Source organism: Rhincodon typus, chromosome 4 (assembly GCF_021869965.1).
Source record: "Rhincodon typus isolate 14 chromosome 4, sRhiTyp1.1, whole genome shotgun sequence".
Taxonomy (NCBI): Eukaryota; Metazoa; Chordata; class Chondrichthyes; order Orectolobiformes; family Rhincodontidae; genus Rhincodon; species Rhincodon typus.
Genome location: NC_063335.1, coordinates 3,106,966 through 3,130,992, shown reverse-complemented (window position 1 = coordinate 3,130,992; position 24,027 = coordinate 3,106,966). Strand labels below are relative to the sequence as shown.

The window sequence follows — 24,027 nt, the reverse complement described above, 5'->3', positions numbered from 1 at the left end:
TTCCCAGCCCATGCCATGTCGCTGAGTGTCCCACTCCGGGATTCCCAGCCCACCCCATGTCACTGAGAGTGTCCCACTCCATCCATGCCTTGATATATTTGCAGGGGATTTGGTCTGGTCCATAACAGTTTGTACAATATTGCACTTATATAATTTTGTACTTTCTTTTTTAGACAGTATTTCTGTATCATTAACTTCTTTCCTGAATGATAGAATAGACAGGCAATCTGTAAAGAAGTGACTGGTCTCTAATTGCTAGGTCAGCAAATGAATGTGCGTAGTTCAGCATTTTCTTAGCAGCCCATTAGTTATTGGCAAATTTAAAGGGTCACAATGTTTGTCAAATAGGGTGCTAAATCGAGGAATGCTGAACAAAAAATCACTGACCACAATATTTCACTCCTAAAAAATACTTTTAAATACAATTATCTTGAAAAGTTTTTCGTGTTAAGGCAAATGTTGTGCAATCATGGTGCAGAGTACAGAAAATTATCATGCACGCAGCATGTTTCTCTTGACCATGTTCACTCATGTTAAGCTTTAATTTCATCTTTATTTTAACTTTAAATGCTTAACAGCTGTCTAAGAATTTTGCATGGAAGAATGGCAGTTACATACGTTGAACATTTACATCTTAGAGACATTAATCAAACATATATACAAATGATCCCAGTGCATAATTTCTCTCCTGTCTTCTTCTGTGGGACTGTATTTTGCTTTAAGTGAAAATTGTGCTATAACATACACAAGAGTTTGCTCCACCAGTACTACTGTCATTGTTGTTCACTGACACTTTTTGAATATCTTTTATTTCTAGGTGGAGTTGATAAAGCAGACTCGGAAATTGGATTCAATATACTACAAGAAACTTGAGGAACTACGGAGAAACATGTTTCCTGATGAAGTAATTAGTTCTTCTTACCTCAAAGAGAAAGTTAGATTTCTCTGCTGATGTACAAAACAAAAGAAATTATCATTTACCAATATCTTCTACTTAATCTGAGCTGACTGCATTAAGGCTTTTTTAAAATTATGTTGGCCCGTTCATAAAATTATCCTTTATGAATTTAAAAGTAATTTTAATTGGCAGTTTAAGAGTGACCAACAGTTTTGGATTTTTTTAGGACTGTCCTGTGGAATTTAGTTTTGCATCTTGCATCAGGGGCCCAGACCTTCGAGGGTGCCATTTCTCCCAGAATTCTTTTGCCTACGTGCTATGATGTTTCCATTCATTCATGGGATGAAGACAGCACTGGCTAGGCCAGAATATATTGTCCATCCCTTTTTGCTCAGAGGGCAGTTAAGAGTCAACCACGTTGCTGTGGGTTAGGAGTCACATGTAGGCCAGACCAGGTAAGGATAGTAGTTTCCTAATCTTTGGATTAACAGAGTAGCAATAATACCACGAGGCCATCGCCTCCCCACTTCTGATAATGTGCAGTGTGCTGTTGTGCATGTGTTTTCACAAGTTTACACAGCCATGATAGCTGGTTGGTGGTCCTAAATTACACATTTCATAATGAATGTGCAGTAGCTTTTCCAAAAGGGCCCTGTTTTCAACTTCTTTAATGAAGTTGCATACATAATGTGCATTAAAAACCATTGCAACTAACAACTTCTCTTCTAATTGATTTTTGTAATTGTTATTTAAACTTAAATGCATAAATGCATTAGTATCTGAATTCCTATCACTGATGTGGACAGGTCCGTATTGCCAGTGGATGACCTTCTACATTATATTTTTGATGATAGTGATGCAAAATGGACAGAAGTAGATTACACCCATGTGGATTAAGTGCTTTGTGAAAATGATTTATATAATAAAGTTAATTAGAGTAGTATCCAAATAAGGGCAAACAACATTTTGCTTGGCTCTCACCACGAATATGTAGCTCCTTACTGAATCATAGCATCATAGAATTTTTGCAACAGAAAAGGAGGCCATTGGGTCCATCATGTCTATACTGAGGAGCAGTTTGTCTTGTGCTATCTCCCCAGTAATCCTTTTCTCTCCTGCATGCTGTAATTGAAGCTGCCTCCACCACACTTTCAGGAACTTAACCACTCGCTGGGTCAAAAGGCTTTTCCTTCTGTCAGCAAGTTGAGAAGGATCCAAAGGAATCTCCTTTTCACCCTCCATTATCACTAACCGGTAATGTTTCAGAGTGTGTGTCGATGATTAAGTTGGCCTTAACTGCTTGAGCATCCTTTAAGACTGTATTGAACTTGTGAGAGGCAGTGTTTTATTTTGCTTTTCTCAGGACACCAATGTGCTAAAAGGGATGGTGAAGATGAGGTGTTATCCATTGTACATCTCACAACCTTGAATTACAAATCAGTCTGTTGAAAAGCTGATGCAAAGAATGAACCTTACCTTGGAGAGATGTGTGGAATCATCACATATTGTATACTCTCACTATAAGGGGATGCAATGTATAATGGTGCAGGCATCTCAGACCCAAGCAAATTCTCTACTCATAGTGTTTAGCCTCATTGTTGTACTCATTGAAATGCAATCCACAATACCAAGGTTCCAGAATCCCTGACATCTGAGACTGTCGGTTGTCAAAGAGTCATTAGAGAGAGTTCTTAGGGCTAAAGGGATCAAAGAGTATGGTGAGAAAGGGGGTACTGAGTTGGATGAGTAACCATGATCAAATATGCGGGACTGAATGGCCAACTCCTCTTTCTATTTTCTATTTGTTTGAAAGAGATGGGCAGTGCTTAGTAATTACAACTCCTTTCATCCTTGGGATGTTTGAACAGACTTCTCATCTCTCACATGGTATGACAAACAGGTATAGCAGTGAAATGCAGCAAGCCTTTGAACAGTGGAATTATACATATATTTACAAGAGTGAAGGATAATTTACAGTGACATTTCACCCATGCCATCAGCATGCTTTCCTCTCCCTCTCCCTATCACTATGTCTATGTGCAGACCTGACCTCTGCAGCTGGGGTGGAGGGGTACAGTTCTACTGTTGGCTCTGTCAGCCTGGAAGACTCGTGTGATCATCTCCTGGTGCTTTTCCTGCTGAGAGTGTGCTGTCCACTAGGCTCCCCCTTCTCGGCTGCAGGCTTTGAGATCTTAGACAGGAGGAAGGTGGAGGAGCTGAGCCTGAGCAGAAGCTTCTGGGGGGAGGTCTGCCTCTTGGTCCTTCCTGTGGATATCTACTGACCCCACTTAGAGTGAAGCTAAGTTCCCTTGTCCCCTCGTGCCTTGTCATTGATGCTGAGCCCCTATGGCCAGAAAAATAGCTGCCTGAAAGTGAGTTTGCTGGGCTTGGCTCACCAAGTTGGACACCAAACTGGCCAGCAGAGGCAGCCAGACAAATGCATGCCAAAACCAGCAGGGTACTAATCCCTGTTGGGGGACTCCACTATCCTTTGATCCAGTTGACCGAGTGCCTTTCCCAAATCTGCCTGCTATTCCTGTGGTCTACTGGTGTAGTTTGATGGTCTTCAGTGGCCAAGAACACCTCATCTTCTGCCCGTGGCTGAGGAGAAACCTGATACTTGACTGACTGACTGACCTTCATGTGTCAGAGACCTGGGGCCTTTATTGTCCAAACAGTGATAGAAACATGTCAGTGATGTGCTTTCCAGATTGTGCCACCTGAATCTAATCTGGAAAGATTACCCAACGAGGTGAAGTCTCTGATGGTGGCCTCTTTGTAGAGGTTAGTGAACGCCATTATTGCCCCCATAAGAAAACAAAAGGAATTGGTTGTAGAAGATGCATAAAAGCTTTGGAAGATTAAGAATAAGTAAACACTGATGGCAATGGGAGAGCAGTGCAGCTCAGCAAAATAAAACTTGCTGGATTGGTTGCCTATTGAGCTCTCTCCTTCCCTACATTAGTGATCCTACACTTCTCTGGTGACATTGAGTACTTTTTCTTCGTAAGGAGAAAGGAGCCTGAACCCCCTCATTTATCTTTGACTCTGGGCCTTGTTATGGATCAACTTCTCCTGCAATGAGAAACAGAGAGCAGTTGAGTACGACAGAAATAAATGGAAGACCAGTTTGTGCAGGAGCAGAAAGGGTACTAAAGTGTCTCCTGTGAGTGAGTAGGAAGGTTGGAGGTCAGGAGGGGGTAGTAGTTTGAAAGGACAAGATTAGTGAGAGCCATTGCATGGACATGTTGCATGCAATACTGAGACTTGAGGTCCATGAGCCCTATTGAGATGAGGCAGAATTAGAGTGAGTGCTGGCTGTGTCAGTGTGACATAGCAGAGAGATGGTGTCACTTACCTTCGTAGAACACAGAAGATCGTTGACGTTCTTTCTTCAATTCTGGCTTTACTTTTCACCTGGGACACAGCACTGACCCAGGCTGTAATCTGTGTCCAGGCTGACTGTGTCTGCTGGCATAGCCTCCTGTGGAAGTTGGACTGGAGAAAGGAAGTTCCTCCTCTCCACCACCCATTCACTAACACTCATCTGTGAAGCAGGGAGCTTAATTGTCTTTTTTCTGGTCCAACTTCTGTGTTGTGTAATAACTGTCAAGCATCACAGAGTGAGGGCAAGTATCTTACAGTGTTTGAAGTGAAGTCCATCTGGGCTTTAAATATGGTGCCAGAAATATGAAAACCAGAAGTTCACAAACGATGATGAATACATCTGTCTCTGCACTTGGACAATTCCCAAGAAGATTGCCCCAGTGGCGACAAAATTAAAGAGATGGAGAGCAGAAGTTTGGGTGAGAACAATCACACTTAAACTGTGTCAGACTGAGCAAATCACTGGAACTGCAAATGGGAAAATTTTGTCTAAAGAATCTAAATGGGATAGAAAATCAAAGGGATCTGGGAGTACCGTATGGAATCATTAACCGTGGCAAAGCATGTCATCAATGCAATAAACAAAACTTTGGGCTTACGTATAAAGGGATAGAATTCAAAAGCCCAGAAATTATGCTGGTTAGGCCTCATTTAGAATATTGTGAGCAGTTTGGGTCCTGTATCTAAGGAGGCATGTGCTGACATTGGAGGGGGTCCAGAGGAGATTTACGAGAATGATTCCGGGGATGAAGGGCTTGTCATGTGAAGATTGGTTGAGGACTCTGGTTCTGCACTCAATTTAGTGAGTTTAAAAGGATGAGGGAGAGGATTCTGATTGAAAGTTACAGAATACTGAGAGGCCTGGATAGAGCAGTCGTGGAGAGTCTAGACGGAGAGTCTAGGACCTAAGGGCACAGTCCCGGAGTGAAGGGATGACCCTTTAGCACTGAGAAGAGGAGGAATTTCTTCAGCCAGAGGGTGGGTAATCTGTGGAATTTATTCTTGCAGAGGACTATGGAGGCCAAGTCATTGAGTATTTTCAAGACAGAGATAGATAGGTTCTTGATTGGTAAAGTGTTCAAGGGTTATGGGGGAGAAGGCAGGAGAATGAGTTGAGAAACATATCAGTCATGATTGAATGGTGGAACAGACTTAATAGGCTGAATGGCCTAATTCTGCTCCTATGGCTTATGCTAAACTTGTTTCAAACTCTGGTTAGATGAGAAACTGAAAAGAAGAATTGTGCAGATACTGAACATTTGAAATGGAAACAGAAAATGTTGGAAATACTCAACAGGTTATGGCAGTAACTGTAGAGGTAAAACATGGAATCACCTTATTGTTATAGCACAAAAGGAAGCCATTCAGCCCTTGGGCTTCTGTATTTTCTTATTGGGTAGTTGAGAGACTGTACATGACTTTTTCCACTCCAGAGATGTGAGTACTGAAGTTACCAAACAGCTGGATGTGCACATTCGGTCACAGGTATGGCTGGTGGTATTTGAAGAAGAGGTGGGTGAGATACTTGGGTTTTCACCTGCTGCTTCTGCTGTTTGTGCTTGGCTCCCACCTGGGTCAGTTGGAGACATTCAATTTGGTTAGTACCTTCCAAGATGATTCTTCAGGTTGACTGGCCTTGAATAAGAAATTGCTGTGAATTGGTGGGAATTTTGCACATTTTCAGAGAAGCTTTGAGGACATCCTTGATATGTTTTCTCGACCATCCCTATTGGTAACCGCTCACCATGACAGAGCTCTGATAGAGACCTTGTTTTGGAAGGCTTGTGGCAGGATTAAGGATAATGTATCTCACCCATCACAACTGATTAGCAACAGCCAGTGCCTTCATGCTTTTTTTTCTCTTATTCATTTTTTACGGGATGAGGGCGTCGCTGGCTAAGCAGCATTTATTGCCTATCCCTAATTGTCCAGAGGGCAGTTGAGAGTCAACAACATTGCTGTGGGTCTGGAATCACATATAGGCCAGACAGATAAGGATGGCAGATTTCCTTCCCTAAGAACATTAGTGGACCAAATGGGTTTTTCCGACAATCGACAATGGATTCATGGTCATCATTAGATTCTTAATTCCAGATATTTATTGAATTCAAATTCCATCATCTGCCATGGCAGGATTCAAACCCGGGTCGCCAGAACATTATCTGGGTCTCTGGATTAACAGTCCAGTGATAAATCCAGAGGCTGGGGTGGTTAACACTGATATTGAAGCATTCATCCTGCTATTGTATGTTTTAGGTCTACTGGAGACACTGCAAAGAAGATTTAGCCAGATGATACCTGTAAGGCTATGTTATGCATATTGGAAAAGGATGAATAATGAAGATATCTTTTTAAGAGAGGCTGAGAGTCAATCTAATGGATGCCTTTAAAAATATGAAACACTTTTACAAAGTAAAAATAATATATTTCTGTGTGGGAAATCAAAAGTCAAGAGGCTTATTTTTCTGTCTATTCGTTCATGGGGTGTTGGTTTCAATGGCTGGGCCAGCATTTTTTGCCCATCCCTAGTTGCTTTTGAGAAGAAGGTCGTGAGCTGCCTTCTTGAAATGCTGCAGTTCATGGGCTATAGGTACACCAGCATTGAAATGTTTCACAATATTACATATTTTTGTGGTAGACAGATGTCTTTTTGGCCTGATAGCAGCATCCTGTTATGGGAGAATGTCACTTATGTTACTTCATGAGAGCAAACTGGAACTATTACAATTTTTAGTTATGGAAGCTGCACATATGACTTTAATTGTAATATCATTTTCTTTCTTTCTCTGTTTTTAGGAATTGATTCTTCCTTCCCGTTCAGTCAGTGTGGTAAAACCTTCAGATGATGTGAAAGGCTCAAACTACTGGCAGATTGTTCCTGAAGAATTCTGTAATTACACATTGAATTCACTTATTCGTAATCGCTTAGACCTCGAGAATTTCCAGGTATTCCTTCAAGAAAATTTAGCAGGGTAAGTGCCTATGTACCATTCTTTAACATAATACAGTGAAATTCACTGTAAAAGACTCAATTATTACCAGTGCAAAAATACTGTGAAAATGAAATAAAATTTACAAATACTGGAAATACTCAGCAGGTTTGACAGCATCCATGGAAGAGAAAGACAGAATTAACATTTCAGTTCAATGATCTTTTATCTGATTGTGACATGTTAATGTTAACTGTGAGTGGAATTTTCTGTGTCTGTTTAGAGATTTTAGAGGTATGAATGAGGACACTTCATTGGGCAGTGGGGATATCTTCAGTTTACCATCGGTGGGCTAGAGTTTTGTGATTCAGCTCTCAGAAACTGTTAGGTGGGTTGGGTTTCTGTTTTGCATTCATTAGCAATCTTTATCAACTTACTAGCCTGCTGAAATTATGTTCAAAAATCTTGTTAGTAATCTTGTTAGCCGTAAACAGGAAACAACTGACCACAAACCCGAAGTATACATCTACATGTGGTGAGTGCCTGATTGGGTGGACTTCTTTCTTCTAGCTCGAGGGAGTACCAACTACTTCTGTTACTTGGCTGCTTCATAACCAAACCATTTCTTTGCACAAATGCTTAATGTTGAGATGAAGCCTCTCCAATTCGATCAACTCATAAGGCATATTGGCCATATGCAAACTAGCTTCTTCTGGTTAAACCCTTATAGTGTAAGTGGTGAAATCTGATTGAGTGAACAAGACTGTGCAAGTAAGGCAACCACACTGGCTGATGCCAGCAAACCTGACCTGGGCAGACAACTGGGACTGAGGTTAAAGGGGGTGCAACTCAAAAAGCCAACTTCTGTGGTTGTGACCTTGGCCCATATAATCATTTGGTGAAAAGCTACTTAATGTGTACATTCTCCTAGATGTGACGAAACGTTATTGACCTGATGGAGCATAAACCCCCATATAACTCCATTTATGTTTTATGTTTGAACCTGGCAGATTCTGTCAATAGTGACAGACATTGATTGCACATCCTGGGTAACACTCCTCTGCAGTGGTATTACACAATGCCAACTTACACTCATTGGAACATGAAGCATTGTGTGGACAGTGGTGCATATACTGGCAAAGTGCAGAAATTCATTCATCCTTTTGAGGCACTGGATTCAGGTTCTCTTGAAGTGTTCATGGGCACTGACCGCCACAGCCATTTTTGTCCAGGCTCTCTGTGTCAGTCAATTTGACCTCATTCATAGAGTCAAAAACTTCACTTCCCTCCTGTGCAACCTTCAAGAGAACCAATAGAGAGGCACTAGTGAAGTATGGCACCATATTTTGCTCTTTCTCTGACATCTCCAAGGTGTGTTGCAGAGAGCAAAGTGTTTTCCTGCATGTTGGAGAGATCTGGCCAGTTTAAGAACTGCCTGAACATAAAATTTGGCATTTTACCTATATGTGAACATGTAACAAGCTGAAAAAAGATGTAATTGCACAAGAAAACTTATCCCACCCATTTTTATGCCCACCTCTCACCTGGTCTGAGAAAAATCCACCTTATGTTTCTGTCCCCAGATTTTTGATTCCTATGGCTGAGGAAGGAGTTATAGTCTGATACTGAGGTTAACAATTTATTCAATGGTTTCAGCTGACACAGTGTGAATGGTTGTGAAGCTACCAGCAATAGATCTTTTAGGGCAAGTGTTCAGCTTATGGGCAATAGTCCGAACCTGGATGTCCATAGATCACAAGTTGAGCTATTCCCCCAAGTTTCACTTGTGGAGTCAGTGGCCACATCTTCCTTGGTCTGCTCTCAGGTGGTTGGGCATTATCCAGATTTTCCATTGAAACCTGGGACTACACCACTCACGTCAATGAGATAGTAGGAACTGCAGATGCTGGAGAATCTGAGATAACAAGGTGTAGAGCTGGATGAACACAGCAGGCCAAGCAGCATCAGAGGAGCAGGAAGGCTGACGTTTTGGGCCTAGACCCTTTTTCAGAAATGGGGGAGGTGAAGGGGATTCTGAAATAAATAGGGAGAGAGGGGGAGGCGGATAGAAGATGGATAGAGGAGAAGATAGGTGAAGAGGAGACAGACAGGTCTGACCTGTCAGCCTTCCTGCTCCTCTGACGCTGCTTGGCCTGCTGTGTTCATCCAGCTCTATACGTTGTTAACTCACATCAATGAGCAGATTGAGATTGGTGATGTGTACAGTCAAAATGGAAGTGTGTCACTGAGAAGTGAAGCTTTGGTCAGTTTGTAAACTGTGAATAATGGCACATACTAAACCTCCTGATGTCTGCAGGAAAACCATCAAAGAACAACAGCTGACGAAACACTCCAATTGACACAGTACTTCATGCTGATGCATGGACATTTGTCTTTCTTTTTATTTCAGTATGGATCTCAAGTGCTGGATGGACATTGAATACTTCAGAAGAATACCTCACAATGAAAAGGAGACTAGAGATATTACGTCCAAAGAGATCAAGGCCAAATATTTGAATAGGCAGTACTTCTTTGGACCCAGTAGCCCAGCTACAAAAGTACAACAAAATGAGGTAATTGTCTGAAAGTTTTAATATTAGTTTAGTACTTCACACATGATTCAAAGTAGTTAAACCATATCAGTAAGCTAAAATTGGTTGGCTCAGTGGTTAGCACTACTACTATACAGGGCCAGGGGCCCAGGTTCAGTTCCAGCCTTGGGTGACTGTCTGTGTAGAGTTTGCATGTTCTCCCTGTGTCTGTGTGGGTTTCCACCAGGTGCTTCAGTTTCCTCCCACAGTCCAAAGATGTGCAAGTTGGGTGGATTGGCCATGCTGAATTGCCCATAGTGTCCAGCAATGTGCAGGTTAGGAAGATGAGCAATGGTAAATGTGAAATTCCAGAGGTAGGGTGGGGGAGCTGAATGGCCTTATTCTTTGCCTTAAATATTTCAATGTTTCTAGCTCTTTTGCTAATGATTTTAAATCTGTGAGTTCTGGTTATTTACTGAATTGCCAATTGAAACAGCTACTCTCTACTTTTCTATCAAAAATCCTCATCATTTTGATGAATACCTCTAAGTCTCCCCTTAAACATTTCTGATCTCAGAAGAAAGATCCAATTACTGCAATCTCTCCACTTCAATGAATGTGTGTGGATCACAGGCAGAAAATGCATTTAAGGCAAAGATCCGATGTGCTGCAATTGAAAATAGCCCAGAGAGTAAATAGCCTTCTCCAGTTTTTTAATGTTTCCTTAGAAACAGTTTAGATGCCACTGGTAAATTTCATAGTCATAGAAGCATACAGCACAGAAAAGGCCCTTCGGCCCATTGAGACTGCATTGACAATAACTATCACTAAAGGTGTGCTAATTCTTGTCCCTAGTCTTGAATGTAATATTTCAAGTGCTCATCCAAATATTTTTTTGAAGGTTGTAAGGTTTCCAGCCTCCAGTATCTTTTTCAGTCAGTGCATTCCAGATTCCCACCATCCTCTGAGTCAAAGGGTTTTTTTCTCAAATCCCCTCTGAATCTCCTACCCCTTATCCTTAAACTGTGCCTCATTGTGATGTGTCATGTGTGTCAGCATGTTTGATGGTGAAGGGTGGTTAGTCTGCTTGTCAACTTTGCTTTTAGCTCACAATGCTGGCTCACAGTGTAAATACTGTGAAGAGAACTGAGTGCATCAGCCTCTCAACCCGGTATATAGCTTCTTCAATGGAAAGCCCTGTGTAGTGCTGTGGCGACAACACAAATTGGGTACTTTGTGGAGCCAGTTTAAACTACAGGGGATTCAGTGAAGGCCTGGCCCTGAGACTTGTGATATACAGATCCATTGGTGTGTGTTTAATAGCAGACCCAAACTGTGGTTAAGTACGGTAGTCCCATTACCTATGGGTGCGTCAGGAAAGAAGAAGGCTAAGTGAGTTTACTCTGACAAAAAAGTCTGGAGTGGACCCCTACAGGTGATAATCTGTCATCAATCAGGCAGCTTTCCAGAAACTTCTGCAACAGAATGATACCAAAGTAATGCTAACAATTCCAAAGGGAGGTCCTGATACTTGGGTTACTGAGGGTCTTCATAATATTTTCCCAGGCTTACACCCTGAAAAGGACACTCAAGCTGCATGGTTTATGTTGACAAAACATGGGAAGTAACAGTTAATTAGCATGGGACATGAGCAGCAGGGGCTACATCCACTCTGGGGACTAGGTCAAATCCATGCAAGCTAGGATCCACACAGAGACCAATTATGGAGTAGACTCAGGACAGAGTTGAGTTTTTTCAGAGAGCCATCTTCAACCAGCAGTCTTCACCAGGCGGATGGAAGATGGACCAAAAGGAGAGGAGAAAGACTGAGGGAAGAGTTCCCGAACACCTAGGCTAAAGAGCAGGATGCTGTCCCCATCACTTTAGTGAGACCAAAACATTCCATGCCAACAGGCTGTTTGTCCTCTAGTATCAGCGACCGATCCCCAGTTGTCACAGCTGTATACTTTCTTTATTTGACTAATTGATGTATCATATTTAAATTACTGTTTCTTAACAAACTCAATAACAATGATAAAATTACTTGCAATAAAGTGTTGCCTGCCTGAGATTTACTAGGATGTTGTCGGGTATGGAAGGTTTGCATTATAAAGAAAGGCTGGATAGGCAGGGACTGTTTTTATTGGAGTGTAGGAGGTTGAAAGGTGACCTGATAGAAGTTTATAAAATATAATGAAGAGTGTAGATAGAGCTAATAGTAGTTGTCTTTTCCCTAGGATGGGGGATTTCAAGACTAGGGGGGCACATTTTAAGCTGAAAGGAGAGAGATTTAAAAAACACATGAGGGGCAAATTTTTTACACAGAGGGTGGTTCATGTGTGGAATGAACTTCCTGAGAAAGTAGTGGATGTAGGTACAATTACCAAATTTAAAAGATATTTGGATAAGTACATGAATAGGAAAGGTTTGGAGGGATATGGACCAGGAGCAGGCAGGTGTGACTAGTTTAGTTTGGGATTATGTTTGGCATGGACTGTTTGGACTGAAGGCTGTATGACTCTATGACTCTATAACTATGATCACAAACCCCTAAAATCAACAATTGGCATGTGAGGAAAGTGAGAGTTGAGCAGGATGGTAAGTGGGTCGAGAAGCAGATGTGTAGGTTAGCAGGTGGGTGTGGTTGGTAGTCAGATCAGGTGTAGAGGTATATTCAGGTTGAGGCAGGAGGTATTGAGTGGTAAAGGGGTCAGGTTGGGTATTCGCAGAGTGGGGAGGAGTTGGCTGATGGAGTCTTGTTTGGTAAAGCCGATCAGGTGTTGGAGCATTGGGGTGGTGTTCGGTGGAGTACTGGAGTGATCTGGCCTTGTCAGGCTGGGAAGGAGTGTGGCTTCAGTTGGTGGGATCTAGCCAGTTGGGGGGCTTTCTAAGTCAATTGTATATTTTCTCAGAAGTTATCAAGGCTTTGTTTGGCAAGTAGTAGGAATCTATTTTCAATGCATTAGCATGTCCTGCATGATCACTAAAATACCATGTCAACAGATGAAACAGGATCTTAGCAATTAACTTTGCTGGAAAAGAGGAGCTTGTGCTTTTATATTCATAACTGGTTTAACATGATATGAAGCAGACAAGTTAGTCCTCCTGGCCAATTTGGACAGATTTGGAACTGTCTTTCTTTCATAGAGAGAGTTGTTTGATCATCAAAGGTGAGAAATTTGGTGCATAGAGATTGGGCAAGGGATTGGGACATGGAAAAAAGAAGGGGAGTGGGTCATGATGGACCAATGAGGGTTTATGGGAGACAAAGGGAGGAAGCTCAATCACTCAGGAGCTAAAGAGAGTGAGGAAATTAAAGCAACTGAAACAACAGATAAAAAATATTGGAGTAACTTTAGGGACTAAGATCTGAGGAATCCTCAGGACCCAACGGCCTACACTTGACAATTCTAAAAGAGGTAGCTGCAGAGATAGCAAATTTGATAGCTATGATTTTCTAAAAATTCTTTAATTCCTAAAGCGTCCATTCAGACTGGATATTGGCAAATGTCACGCCATTTTTTGAGAAAGGTGGGACAGAAAATGGGCCAGTTAGCCTAACATCAATTGCTGGAAAGTGCTGGAATCTGCTACTAAAGAGGTCATAACAATTCACTTAGAAAAGTACAGCATAATGGGAACCAGTCAACCTGGTTTTACTAAAAGAAATCCTGTCTGACAAAATACAAAGAGAGTATCTTTTTATTTTTCTTATTTTTCACTGTGGACTGAAATAGGAAAAGGACCGTTTTAAAAAAAAATTATGGAAAGAATTTCTGCGTTTTTTAAAAGCAAGTTATGTAACTAATTGTAAGTCATGTTTACACTGCTGCTTTGTTCAAACAAGAGGGAACTGTTTCTAGACAGGCTGGCACCATTGGGTATGTACAAAGTAAGATCTGGCTGGCATCAAATAGCTGATTGGTTTGTGGAGTTGTGACCAGTTGTGGATGCCAAGGTTCTGACATCAACTGGACAATAACAATCAGATTGTCTTCAGGGTAGCTGTGCAGCTTGTGGGTATGGACCATACTGGTGGAAGCCTTAAGAATTCTCAAAGGAGAGGTGATATGTCTTTCTCTCCAGTAAAAATACCTAAAACCTGAAGAAAGCCAATTTAATTTCCCTGTCTAGTTGCTGTAAGCAGTGGCTTTTAACCAGTAACTAAGAGACTTTGCTAATATACCAATTGCCTACAATTTCTGCAAAGAGGTGAAAGGATCCTGGAGAAGCAAGCTTAAGGAACAACAATTGCTGTCAAGCAAAAGGATTGTCTTAGCGAACCCTATGGATTCAGGCAATTGAGTTTATTTTCCCAGTTTTTCCCGCCATCCATAGCATGTTTTTCAGTCTGTCTCTGTCTGTAAGTGTGTATAGGAGAGTTTTATAAGGGAGTTAGAGTTTCAGTTGGTAGAGGTAAATGCTGACTGCTCATTGTCGTTTACTTGTGGTTAAGATCTATTTATTTGTAATAAACAGCAATTCTTTTGAAGTACAGAAACCTGGTCCATGTTTTTCTCTTAGCATGAGTCTATTTGACATGTACATTGAGGAATTTTGCATACATTGGAAGTCATGACTCCATGAATAACGAGCTAAATTTCTAGTGCACTTCCCCATTATGATGTAACAAAATTTACATGGACTCTGCTGGTGGAACAAAGCTACATAGGGAAGAAATGGTCAGCATGAATAAGATGGGCTGAATGGCTCCCTTCTGTGCTGTAACATTTCTATGTTTCTATAGAGGCTGCAAAGAGATATAGACAGGTTAAGCAAATGGGAAGCAAGACAGCAGGTGCATTATAATGTAGGTAGGTGTGAAGTTATTCGATTTGATGATAAGAATAGCAAAGTATTTTTTAATTAATATTCAAAGAGCTTTAGGTATGCTTGTGCAAGTACACAGAAAGTCAACATGCAAGTGGAGCAAGGAATTAGGAAGGCAAATGGCACAGTGCCTTTTTTGTCACAAGGGGATTGGAGTACAGGAATAAAGAAATCTTGTTATAATTGTGCAGGGTTTTGCTGAGACCATCTGCATTACATGCAGTTTTAGTTTCTACATTTAAAGAAAGATAGACTTGCATTCGAGTCAGGTTCACTAAATTAGTCACTGGGATGAGAAGTTTGTCTTTTGATGAGAGGCTGAGGAAATTGGATCTATATTCCCCAGAGATTAGAAGGATGAGAGATAATCTTCTATGAGCCTTCTTGAGTTGCTGTGTCTATATGGTGAGTTGCTGTGTCTATATGTTCTTTATGAGATGTGTCATATTATAATTACACAACTGTGACAGTTTACTTTGGAAAACAAAGAAACCATATAAGTGAATCTTCTCTGCAGGTGATGACACTGGCTGGGGGATGGGGCAAGTTGCTGCATGATCAATTGTCTTCAGATGTTCTCATTGAAGTTCAAAAATATGTAAAAGCACGCTTGGAAAGAAAATGGCTGCCAACGTTTCTGGCTTCACAAGAGTTTTCTCAGAGGCACCGTCAACAGGTATGGCAATCCTACAGTTATAGCAGGCACTGAATGTAAAACTGCATTATCTGTATGCTCTATATTGAAAATATAAATTCAGAACTTGTTGTTTTACATATGTCATATGTATCAGGAAAACTATACTGGAATAACTCAGATGAAACTGAAAATGGAGAAAATATTTGATCAGAGACAAATAATGCTATAGTTTTAGGTTGATGACCTTTCATCAGAACTAGGGAAAAGTTAGAAACTTAACAGATTTTAAGCAAATTAAAGGGACGAGTGGATTGGAGAAAACAGAAAGGAAGATCTGTGATAGAGCCATAGAGTCATGGTCATGGAGTCATACAGCACGGAAACAGACACTTTGGTCCAAACAATCCATGCCGGACATTATTCTAAACTAAACTAGACCCACCTGCCAGCTCCTGGCCCATATCCCTCCAAACCTTTCCTATTCATATAGCCATCCAAATGTCTTTTAAATGTTGTAATTGTACCCGCATCCACCACTTCATCAGGAAGTTCATTTCACACGTGAACCATCCTCTGTGTAAAAAATTTGCCTCTTATGTCTTTTTTAAAATCTCTCTCCTCTCACCTTAAAAATGTGCCCCCTTGTATTGAAATTTCCCATGTTAGGGAAAAGACAACTACAATCAACTCTATCCATCCCTCATTATTTTATAAGCTTCTATCAGGTTGCCTCTCAACCTTCTATGCTCTAATGAAAAAAAGTCCCAGCCTATCCAGCCTTTCTTTATAACTCAAACGTTCCATACCTGGCAACATCCTGGTAAATCTCTGTGAGCCCCCTCCAGCTCGGTAATATTCTCCCGCCAGTAGGAGCATCCACATATTGATAAAGAAAATTTTCTTGAGCACATTTGACAATTTCTTCACCGTCCAAACCTTTAACACTAAGGTAGTCCCAGTCAATATTTGGAAAATTAAAATCCCTCATTATAACAATCTTATAATCCGAGATCTCCCTACATGTTTGTTTCTCAATTTCTCTCTTACTATTGGGGGCCTATATACAATCCCATCAAAGTGATCTTTCCTTTCTTATTTCTAATTTCTACCCATAAATTATCATTGGACAATTTTTCAGAAATATCTTCGCTAGTTACTGCGGTAATGTATTCCTTAATCAAAAATGCTACGCCCCACTCCTCCCACCCCCCACTTTCTTGCCTCCTTTCCTATCCTTCCTATTACATCTAAAACCGAGAGACAACATTGAGCTGCCGGTCTTGTCCATCTCTCAGCCAAGTCTCTGTAATAGCTATGATGTCCCAATTCCATGTTCTTAAACATGCCCTGAGTTCATCAGCCTTACCTGATAGGAGAGACATCGAGAGTAAATAATAAGTTCTGAATGTACAAAGTCAAGGAAGGTGATAATTGAACAAGTAAGGAAACAAAAGAAGTCTTTTGAGGATGCGTGAATGGCAGAATGATGAACAGCTTTCATTTGACAGCAAAATGAGTTGAAGTAAGAACCTGCAAAGATAAAGGAAACAAAATTGGACATAGGTTTTCTGGAGAAACAAATATTTGTGATACCTGATTTATTTATATGTTTCAATATCTTTTATTTCAAGTTTGCATTTTGAACTTTGAATTGATAGCATATGGATTTTCCATGTGTCTGAAGTTAATAATTAACTTATGTATTTCTGTTGCCATGGGGATTTCTGTTAAAACATTTTAACGGGCCTATGATTACTTTAGAATTATACAACGTGGCAGGGTGAATCATTACACTTTAAGGTTGATCCCATGGCTTGATGGTAATAGTTGAGTGGGGGATACGCTGGGCCATGAGGTTACAGATTGTGCTGAAGTACAATTCTGCTGCCTCTCAGCACCAGGGTCCTGGGTTCGATTCCATCCTCAGGGGACTGTCTGTGTGGAGTTTGCACATTGTCCCCGTGTCTGTGTGGGTTTCCTCCAGGTGCTCTGGTTTTCTCCCACAGTCCAAAGACGTGCAGGCTAGGTGGATTGGCCATGCTAAATTGCCCATAGTGTTCAGGGATGTGTGGATTAGGTGGATTATAGAGGGATGGGTCTGGGTGGGATGCTGTGAGGATTGGTGTGGACTTGTTGGGCTGAAGGGCCTGTTTCCACACTGTAGGGAATCTGTTTTAAAAAATTTAACATGTGGGGGCTAGTGCCAAAATTGAGAAAGCAGTCTCACAGATGAGTGAAGCAACAGCCTGACATAGTCATACTCAAAAAATCATACCTTACAGACAATGTCCCAGACACCACCATCACCATTCCTCGATATGTTCTATTCCACCCCACAACAGAACAGCAAAGATGGTGGCACTGTGGCATACAGTTGAGAGGGAGTAGACCTTTGAGTCCTTGATGTTAACACCATGAAGTCTCAAGGGTTCAGGTTAAACATGGGCAAGGAAACCTCCTGCTGATTACCACATATTGTCCTCCCTCAACTCATGTATTGGTACTCCTCCATGTTGAACAACATTTGGAGGAAGCATTGAGGGTGCCAAGGGTGTACAATGTACTCTGGGTGGGGGATTTCAAAGTTCACCACTGAGAGTAGCTTGAAAGCAGAACTACTAACCGGGTTGGTGGGACCCTAAAAGACATAGCTGTTTGGCTGTGTCTGCGGAAGATGGGGATCAAGAGAGAAAGACATACTTGACCTCTTTACCAATCCGTCAGCTGCAGATGTATCTGTCCATGGTAAGAGTGAGCACCGCACAGTCAGACAAAGTTCTGCCTTCACATTGACAATAACCTTGATCGTGTTGTGTGGCACTGACACTGTGCTAAATGGGACAGACTTCGAACAGATCTAGTAACTCAAGAATGGGCATCCATGAGGCACTGTGGGCCATCAACAGCAGCAGAATTGTACTCCAGCACAATCTGTAACCTCATGGCCAGGCATATCCCCCACTCAGCCATTACCATCAAGCCAGGGGATCAACCCTGGTTCAATAGACAGTGCTGGAGGGCATGCTAGAAGCAGCACTGGACATACCTAAAATTGATGTGTCAACCCAGTGAAGCTACCATACAGGACTACTTGCATGTCAAATAGCATAAGCAGCAAGTGATAGATAGAGCTAAGCAGCACCTGCTCAGCAACAACCAGTTTGGATTCTGTCAGGGCCATTTAGCTCCCGACATCATTCCGGCCTTGGTTCAAACATGGTCAAAACAGCTGAATTGTAGAGGTGAGGTGAGATCAACAGCCTTTTATATCAAGGCCACATTTGTCTGAGTGAGGCTTCAAGTAGTCTTAGCGAAGCTGGAATCAATGGTATCAGGAAGCAGACTCTCTGCTGGTTGGAGTCATACTCAGCACATAGGAAGATGGTTGTGGTTGTTGGAGGTCAGCCATCTGAGCTTCAGGACATCTCTGCAGGAGTTCTTCAGGGTAGTGTCCTAGGCCCAACCATCTTCAGCTGCTTCATCAATGACCATCATAAGGTCAGAAGTGGAAATGTTCACCAATGACCGCTCACTGTTCAGCACGATTCACAACTCCTCAGATACTGAAGCAGCCCATGTTCAAATGCAACAACATCTGGACAATATCCAGGCTTGGGCTGACATGTGGCAAGTAACATTCATTCCATACAAATACCAGGCTATGACCATCATCAATAAGAGACAATCTAACTACCACTCTTGACATTCAATGGTGTTAGCTTCACTAAATCTTCCACTGTCAACATCCTTGGACAAGCTCAAAAATCACACGACACTATGCGTGGCATTTTGATCAATCGAAACCTGTGTCTACTTTCTGACCAATTAAGGGCTTAACAGGAGGGAGTCAGCCAGCCATTTTAGATTTATTCAATACTTTGCATCAGTTGTGTGATCATTTGATCTTTTACTTATAAATTCTGTGTTTTGATACCTCGTCTCTCATTACACTTGAGGAAAGAGCAAAGCTACGAAAGCTAGTGTTTTCAAATAAACCTGTTAGACTGTAACATGGTGTCATGCGATTTTTGACCTTGTCCAACTCAGTCCAACACTGGTACCTCCACATCCTAACATCTTTGGGGTTACCATTGACCAGACACTCAACTGAACTCATCGTATATACACATCGTATATAGCTTCAAGAGCAAGTCAGAGGCTAAGAATATATGTCGAGTAATTCACCTCCTGACTCCCCAAAGCCTGTCCATCATCTACAAGACACAAGTCAGGAGCGTGATAGGATACTCCCCACTTGTCTGGATGGGTGCAATCCTGGACAAAACAGCCCACTTGTATGGCACCACATCCACAAGCATCCACTCCTTTTAACAGTGTATAATATCTACAAGATGCACTGTAGAAATTCACCAAAACTCCTTAGACGGCACCTTCCAAACCCATGACCACTTTCTATCTAGAAGAACAGGGGTAGTAGATACATGGGAACATCATCTCCTGCAAGTTCCCCTCCAAGCCACTCACTATCCTGACTTGGAAATATATCGTCCTTCCTTCACTGTCGCTAGGTCAAAATCATGGAATTTCCACCTTCAGGGAATTGTTGGTCAACCTACAGCAAATGGACTGCAGCAGTTCAAGGTGGCAGTTCACCACCACCTTCTCAAGGGCACCTAGAGAAGGGCAATAAATGCTGGCTCAGCCAGTGATGTCCATGTACCATGAATAAATTTTTAAAAATGCACTGTACTGCTGCCAGTGACATAATTCTGTTCTGTTGACTCATATTTATTGTGCTTATTTGAGTGAAGACCATGTTTTTTTTTACTGACAGAACTTTTCACAGTCTTTTAAAACAGTGTCCTCCGATTCGCCATCCGTGTACAAGCGGAAACAATTTCTCACTGTGTTTTCTTTTCATTATCCCTCATGATTTTGAAGACTTCCATTAATATCTCCTTTTCTGTACAAACAGTCCTAACTTTTCCAATCTTCCCTCACAACTAAAATGTTTCATCTCTGGAACTGTTCCTGTAAACAGGCTTTCTCCATTCTCCTCGGCAGTGTTCCTTCTGATCTCTATTCGATGCTACACAAGAGCCTTCTTGCTACATTGGCAATTCTTCAAAGGATCTCGATGCTCTTAAAGGAACTTGGAGCTCCGTCTAACAGGCCCTGTCTCCCTCTGCTCCTCCTCAGCTGAGTAGCCATTGCTGAACTTCTCTCAGTTGCCAAGCTTATAATCGCAAGCTAAGATTGGAGAAGATGCAGCTGCTGAGACAGCACCTTTGATTGGTCAAGCATCTCAAGTTTTTCCCTGTTTCACTGTTTCCAGTCACCGCAGTCCACTGACTTTCTCCTCTCAGAAACTCTCTGTTCAAAGTTGATGGATTTCTAAAAAAAAACTGATGGCTGCTGACAGCAGTTTCCTGTTTGTCCGATTTATAAAAAGAAAAAGATCAGACAGTGACTGACAGTCTCTCGTGTAAAGCTGTTTCTGGTCAGTGAAGCTAAAAACAATTGCAACTCTGTCATTTTTATTGATTAAAGAGGCCTAAATCTTCACATCTGGGTCAGCATTCTAAGTTCTAAGTTCTTACCCAGATCAGACAAAAAGTTTACAACTTTCCTTTGACAGACTTCCAGGCCAGGAGTCTTCCCAGCTGATGGAGTGCAGTTTTGCTTTTATTTTTCTGCGGGATGTGGACGTCACGGCTGTGTCAGCACCTATCATTCACTCCCTGTTGTCCCCTGAGAAAGTGGCAGCTTGGCTGGAATCCATTGGATGTGGGCACATCAATAGCACTACTTGGGAGGGAGCTCCATGATTTTGACCCAGTGACACCGAAGGAACAGTGACGCATCTCCAAATCACAATGGTTAGTGAACTGGAGGGGATTCTGCAGGCATTGGCACCCACACATCCACCACTCTCTAACCCTCCCGTCAATAGTGGCCATGGGCCAAAATGCACTGTCCAAGAAGCCATTGTGAACCTTTGCCTGTCCAGCCCAGGAATCTATGCAGACAGCAGTGGAGTGGACCATCATCAGCCCTAGGTATGTCCTGGCAGAATGGATCCAGCAGAGTTATATGCCCAAATGGTAAACAATGTGAGAAGTGGTACATTTTGTGAATAAAAATGAAGAAAGTAATTGTGACAAACTGTAAAACTCTAAATTCAGTAGAGAAATAAAGGTGAGCTCAAGGTATAGATAGCATAGATGTCTGAAAGTGAGGTGACATGTTAAAAGAAAAGTAAATAGTGTTCTATTTTTTATATATAACAACATTGATTTCCCATTCCTAATTCCCCTGGAGATGGCCATGGTTAGCTGCCACCTTAACTGCTGAAATCTTGGGAATGTAAGGGCATTGTCACTGCTGTTAGGAAGGGCGTTCAAGGGTTTGGCCTTGAAGGAATGGCAATATACTTCCAAGTCAGGATGGTATGTGGCTTTGAGGAGATCTTCCTGCTTGGTGGTGCTCTCCTGCAGACCTTATAGGTGGTAGAGTTGGAAGGTGCCTTTGGAGGAGGCTTAGTGAGTTACTGCATTGCATCTTGTTGATGGTAGACACTGCTGCCAATGTGTATTGGTCTGGAAGGAACTGAACTTTGAAGATGGTGGATGGGTTGCTAATGAAGTAAGCTACTTTATCCTAGATGGTGTCAAGCTTCTTGAGTGTTGTTTGAACTGCACTCATCCACACAAGATGGAATTATTCCATCTCACTCTTTACTTGTGCCGTGGAGATGGTGGACTGGCTTTGAGGAATCAGAAGCTGAGTCACATGCTGCAGAATTCCCAGCCTCTGACCTACTCTTACAGTTGGAAAATTTATCTGGCAAGTCCCGTTCAGTTTCTGGTCAACGATAACTCACAGGATGCTGATAGTCAGCGATTCAGCAATGGTAATTTTTTTTTCTTTATTCATTCACGGGATGAGGGTGTTGCTGGCTAGGCAGCATTTATTGCCCATTCCTAATTACCCGGAGGGCAGTTAAGAGTCAACCACATTGCTGTAAGTCTGGAGTCACATGTAGGCCAGACCAGGTGAGTATGGCAGTTTCCTTCCCTAAAGTACGTTAGTGAATTAGATGGGTTTTTCTGACAATTGACAATGGATTTGTGTCATCATTAGATTCTTAATTCCAGATATGTATTGAATTCAAATTCAACTATCTGCTGTAGTGGGATTCAAACCCAGATCCCCAGAACATTGTCTGGGTCTCTGGATTAACAATCCAACAATAATACCACTAGGCCATCGCCACCCCCCCACCCTGCTATTGAATGTCAGGAATGTTAATTGGATTGACTCTTGTTGGAGATGGTCATTGTGTGGTGTAAGTGTTACTTGCCACTTATCAGCCTAAACTTCAATGTATTCAAGGTCTTGCTGCTTAGGGACTTGGAATGCTTCAGTAACTGACGAGTTACAAACGGCGCTAAATGTTGTGCAATCATCAGTGAACGTCCTGACCTATGACCTTATGATGGAGGGAACATGATTGATAAAACACCTAAGGATACTTGGGTCTGGGACACTATCCTGAAAAGCTTTTCCAGTCTTGTCCTGACATGTCAATTTTATTACTGTTAATTAGACAATTTTTCATTAAAATTATCAGTCTCTCTGGAGATCATAAAACAACTTTGCAACTCTATGACTTGAAACAGGATGTGCCATTCATGGCAGCTAAGTGTGTTGTTACTGGTGCCATCACCACATCATGTTCCTTCATAGCAGCAGGGTAGGTATCACCTTCCTTCTCCTGGAGTTCCATCCCTGCAAGGACTCAACATCATATAAGGCACAGCAAACCACTATCATTTAGGACACCTGGCAGGTTCATATTGAAGGTTATCCCCAGATTTGTCTCGAAATGTGAATTGTGTCTTCAGGATCTCAACTGCTTCCTACATATTTACAACTCTAGTGCTCATATGGTTACTTGTGCCGTTCCTGGATTTGGTCTCTCCAGTGGTGTTACCATCCACAACTCTGTCTCAGGTTGTGAATATTACAAGATTTGACTAGTGTAGGATGAATGTGTCACAGCAGCTCATGGGAATCTTCCTGGATAACAGATTGTGAACCTTTATAGTTACCATCAACCCAGGACACAGTGACAATATTGGAAGTGCTCACAGATTTTTATTTCAGAAATGTCAGAAAGACAAAGCCATTTTAATGTGTTAAGAATACATTAAATATTTATGGACTGTGCTAATTCAGATTTTTCTGGATTAAAGAGTCTTTATGACTTGATTGAAACAAACAAATGTTGAAAGATAAGAAGAATTGTGAATTATCTGAAGTTTACTGGAAAAACAAATAATATAGAGAGAAAGAATTCAATAAAGCTTCTAAAGGAGATAAAAGATACATTTCATGCCTTTCATTGCTGGACAAACAGATCTAATAAATCCTAGGATCTGTGCTGCATCTTGCCTTGCAACAACCTCTGGACTGAAGTTGCTTTGTGTTTTCACAAACCTGAATATAAACAATTGGAGCAGCTTGCAGGGAAAGCAGGGCTCCATATATCTCTCAGTTGGTAAGAGAAAAAGTAAAATCTGCTGAAGGATCTTTCAGTAAGGTATTGGTGAAACCTGAGGAAGTTGCGAACATCAGGTTCCTAATTGTCTGAATCTGAAATCTGGTTTGAAGGTCTTCCTTGAGAAGTCAACCTATTCTATTGTCTGAATTCATACTTTTCACCCACAGGCATGTTGTTCCTTCTTTGGCTTTTTTTCCCCAAACCCATAATATCTCTGCAGAACTGCATTGTCTTGACTTGAGTATTTAATTCTGAGTAATAGTTTAGCTGTAGCTTAGTGAATGATT

The 24,027-nt window shown here is 41.6% G+C and overlaps 1 protein-coding gene across 1 annotated transcript in view; it reads left to right on the top strand.

Moving 5' to 3' along the window:
* LOC109921548 (regulator of G-protein signaling 22-like) overlaps positions 1-24,027 on the top strand; it is a 104,936-nt gene that overhangs the window by 63,327 nt on the left and 17,582 nt on the right. Inside the window, exons 13-16 of the mRNA XM_048595621.1 lie at positions 818-904; positions 7,082-7,257; positions 9,626-9,788; positions 15,094-15,252. Coding sequence (XP_048451578.1) covers positions 818-904; positions 7,082-7,257; positions 9,626-9,788; positions 15,094-15,252 — 585 coding nt within the window. The remainder of the gene's footprint in view (positions 1-817; positions 905-7,081; positions 7,258-9,625; positions 9,789-15,093; positions 15,253-24,027) is intronic.